The sequence below is a fragment of the Condylura cristata genome, unplaced genomic scaffold, assembly GCF_000260355.1.
Source record: "Condylura cristata isolate star-nosed mole 26May11 unplaced genomic scaffold, ConCri1.0 scaffold00021, whole genome shotgun sequence".
In the NCBI taxonomy this organism is placed as follows: domain Eukaryota; kingdom Metazoa; phylum Chordata; class Mammalia; order Eulipotyphla; family Talpidae; genus Condylura; species Condylura cristata.
In genome coordinates, this window is record NW_004567122.1 from 19,720,662 (window position 1) to 19,725,189 (window position 4,528).

At 35.0% G+C, this 4,528-nt stretch overlaps 1 protein-coding gene across 2 annotated transcripts in view; it reads left to right on the forward strand.

The window, feature by feature from the left end:
* Positions 1 to 4,528, forward strand: part of GRAMD3 (GRAM domain containing 3) — a 64,392-nt gene that overhangs the window by 51,360 nt on the left and 8,504 nt on the right. For both annotated transcript variants that reach the window (XM_004686671.2, XM_012727699.1), the window contains exon 12: positions 64 to 168. In XM_004686671.2, coding sequence (XP_004686728.1) covers positions 64 to 168 — 105 coding nt within the window. The remainder of the gene's footprint in view (positions 1 to 63; positions 169 to 4,528) is intronic.

Here is a 4,528-nt window from a genome sequence, read left to right on the forward strand (position 1 = left end):
TCTATGTTAACATCAAGTCTTGCCCAGTAACCTATTAAGCATTTCTCTTTACATCTCTTGCAGTGTCTGTGCACTAATCATCTCGACCTTCTACATGAGATACAGAATTAATGCTCTGGAGGACCAGCTGGGGTCACTGACCTCCATTGTGGACACCCATCATGCCGAGTAAGACAGTTCCCCCCAGTGTTATCCTTTGCTTGTTATTGAGATGAATGGAATGTTTGGTCTGAGCGTAGCCGCTTTAGCTAACATTGCAGTTATACTCAGATCAGCACATGCAGGGAAGGGAAGCGGTGGGACAGTCCAGAAATGACCCGATTCTGCATGTTCCTGAATTGCTGTAGTGTCACCAATTGACATGGGAAAAAGTCTAATTTTACATTATCTATTTCTATTATCATAATAGTCTGACCTTGTCCCATGTATAGAATATACAAATTTATCCTCAAGAGGCGGCAAGACATTTGTCGAAAAGCAATTTGAATAGCTCAGCATACTTTATCTTGTATCATTCTTTATAACAACTCATTTATTAAGCCCTTGAACCTCTTTGCCCATCCATAGACACTTAAGCAGACCTATTAGGAAAAATTTAGCACATTTCAAACTAGATGAAATCAAAAAATATAGAAAGATCCATGTGGCTAAGAATTAGTGCAGTGCACCTCTTAATATTTGAATCGCAGTCATTTTTGCATGCCTTACCTAATTGTTTCAAGTTAGTTTTCAAAGAGGTACAAATGACACCTAACTTTAAGTTACTTTTTATTATACAATATTGATTCCATACTTGTATATATTGGGGAGTGATAATAAAGCATACACATTTCACACATCAGTGGATACTTAGTTTTTGCAAATTGCACTGCTTTCTCTTACTAAGGGACCTATAGGATAACATCCAAATGATTGGGATGGGAGGAAAAACACTGTGCGAAGGGATAACAGCTAAGACTTCATAACTTTAAGGAGACAGACATTCAGGGCCCCAGAAAAGTTTTATGTAAAACCAGATTTTCCTGCCCTCTTATAAGAGTAAGGACTTATTTTTCAGAAATTTTATAGACCAAAATACAGTGACGTGATATGCTTAAATGGTGAAAAAAATTCTACCTAAAAATACTTTCCCCAGAAAGATTGTTATACATAAAAACTAGAGTTTATCACTTCTAAATGGGCCTTCAAGTAATGAAAGAAATCTATTTCATTCAGTCCACTAACTTTAATAAAAATTTTTATCAACTTACTACAATGAAGTTCCTTATGATGAAGGGATACACAGACTGGACAGGAGCAAAGTTTTTGTTAGCCTCTTATCCTGATGACATTCTATGTGACTCTCACAGTAACCACAAAACAAAGACGAGTGACAGATACGTAACAGCTAACAAAGAGCACAAAAGGAACTCAAAACAATATGACAATAAGCACAAACTATCAGTTGTTGCCTTAAACATAACTACACTACTTAGCTAACTAAAAAAGAATGGATACATGGATAATTTTTTTTAGGTAAATAGATTTAAAAAAACAAGGCTCATTGTGTTGCATGTAAGAGATTCACCGCAGACTAGCAACCAGAAGAGATGGAAGAATATTCCATATAGGTGTTTTCAAAAGTAGCCATACTTACATCACACAAAATCCAGAATTCCAAAAGAGGATTTAACCTTTATAAATATGTATGTACCCAATTTGAAAACACCTAAATATATAAACGAAATTATTTCTTTGTACAGAACTGGGGTACAAGCCAGAGATGCAGGTGGGGATCAAACTCATGCAGAAATGGCTTAAGCTTCTTCGTGCTGTGCTTTAACCTACTGCGCCACCAGGGAGGGCCCTCTGAAGAAAATTTTAAAAGTCGAAGACTTTACTTACATAAATGGACAGGTCATCCAAACAAAACCAACAAGCTAACACTGGCTTTATACAACATACTAGAGTAGATGAACTCAATGTATAAAGAATATCTCATGCAAATATCCATTCTTTAAGTGCACATGGGAAATTTCTCAGGATAGATCACCTCTGAAAGCTACAAAACAATTGCAATGAATTTAAGGTCAACATCATACCAAACTTCTTTTCAATCACATGGTATGAACTAAGACTCTGTTACAATAAAAACTGAACAATTCAAAGATATGTGGAGCTGATCCACTTTTGCATCAATGGGAGAGATTCACAACAATACAAAATTCCTTGAGACCAATGAAAATACAAATTCAGCATACAAAAATGCATAGGGAGACAACCAAAGCAATTCTAACAAAAAGTTCGTAGCAATACAGGCATAGGTCTAGAAACAAGAAAAATCTCAAATCTTTAAGACTGAGTCATGAAGAAATAGAAAGGAATGTGCCCATTCCTAGTAAGAAGATTGAATTAGTCATCTCAGTAATCAAGTTACCAAACATTCAAAGCAAATTTAATACCTGTCCTCTAAGTTCTCCAAGAATGGAAGGAGCACTTACAATCTAATTATACAAAACTGATAGAAAATAAAACACAGTACATCAACAGGATAAACAAAATGTCACAACCATCTCAACAGATATAGAAATACATTCATAAGATTCAGTATCCATTTATAATGTTTAAACTCAAGAGTAGTATATAGAAGGTCCACCACAGCCAACATCATACTCATTGGTAAAAAGCTGAAACTTTTCCTCAAATATCAGGCACAAAACTAGGATGTTACTCTCAGTATCTTTGGTTAACATCTGTACACTGAAATTAAGACATTAAAAAAAATAGAAACATTAAAATGCCTGTTATCTAAAGCAATATACAAAATCACTGTACTCTATTGAAATCCCAATGGCATTCTCACAAAAATATGTAATAAATTTGGAACTATAAAGCTCCCCAGTAGCAAAAGGTATTCTGAAAAAAAGAAAGAGAAAGTGGTATCAAGCTCCTTGATTACAGGTAGTAGTAAGCAAGTCATCCTGCTACTGGAATAAACACACAGCTCCATCGAACAGACCTGCTAGTCCAGGTATTAAGTCATAAATCTATGATAATTACCTGTATGAAGAAGCCAAGTGCACACCATGAAGTTAGTGTACAATGGAGTAAAGTATTGTCAATAAATGGTGCATGGAAAACATGCAGAAAAGTGAAATGAGACCACTGTTTTACAGCATACACAGAAATTAACTCAAACTGGTTTAAACATGTAAAACCTGGAATCATAAAATGCGCGAGAGAGACACACAATATACTACTAGAGGTCAGCTGTGGACAAATATTGGGGAACTCCAGTCTAGTGAACTGGAGGAAAGCCAAACTAAGTAAGGACTACAGAAAAGTGCCTGCACCCCTGAAGAAACTATCAGAACAGAAGACACCATACTGAATGGAAGAAGATAGCTGTAAATCACCTCCCATAAAGAGGTGATCCAAAAACAAAACTCATAAAGCGTAACAAAGCCCCTCATTAAAAAATGGCTACATACATCTATTACCTAAATTATACCAAAATTACCAAAGACAGCAAATAGCTAGCAAGAGCATGAGAAGATGTTCAAGTCAAAACAAATGATATCACTGCACACCTATTACACCTATCGGAAATGACTGCTGTCAAAAAACAAGAACTAACAAGTTTTAGAGGAGTTGCTGTGTATATATGTACTCAGTGGAATACTTATTGAGCTACAAGGAAAAGTAAAAAGGAAATCCTGCCATTTGCAATAAATAATATGGAGAACGGCCAGCTGTTGTGCTAAGACATATGATTTGACTATAAAAACAAATAAGCAACTGAGCTAAATACAAAGATAAACTTTTTACTCTAAGAGCAGATGAGTATTTATGAGCAGGGGAGACAGGGAGGGTAAAAGGAGCCATTCCATTGTGAAGGACAGAACTGGACTTCCAGTGGTTCATTTAATACAGACATGATTTTAAATGATGCATATCCCGAACTTCGTATTACAATGCAGTGTTATTTAAAGAAAAATATTAATTCCACAAAATGGGCTTAAAGGCAATGTTTCAACATTTAAACATCTTATCTGACAAGCTGAATACCTTTCACATAAGATTGAGATGCCCACTCCTGTTCAACAGTCTTAGAAGTCTTAGCCAGTTAGATGGGCAAAAATAAAGGGCTCCAAATAGTTAAGAACTAAAACTATCACTATTTGCAAATTATATAAAACCATTATCAAGTAGTCCACCAAGGAATATAGTCCACCAAGGAATTGCAAAAACTAATGATTTCACCAAACTTGAAGGGTACAAAATATATAAAAGTCTGCTACATTTTCACAAAACAAAATAAGAAAACCACCTCATTAAAATCACATCACAAAAGGACAGAATAAATGCCCTGTACACTGAAAACTAAGACAACTGAAAGAAATTGAAGAAACACAAAGAAATGCTCAAGGATTTAAAGTATAGTAAAATATTTCACTTAAAGGAATCCACAGATTAAATGCAGTCACAATCAAAATTCCTTTGGCATTTTTCATAGAAATAGAACCATAATATTTTGTAGAACCACAAA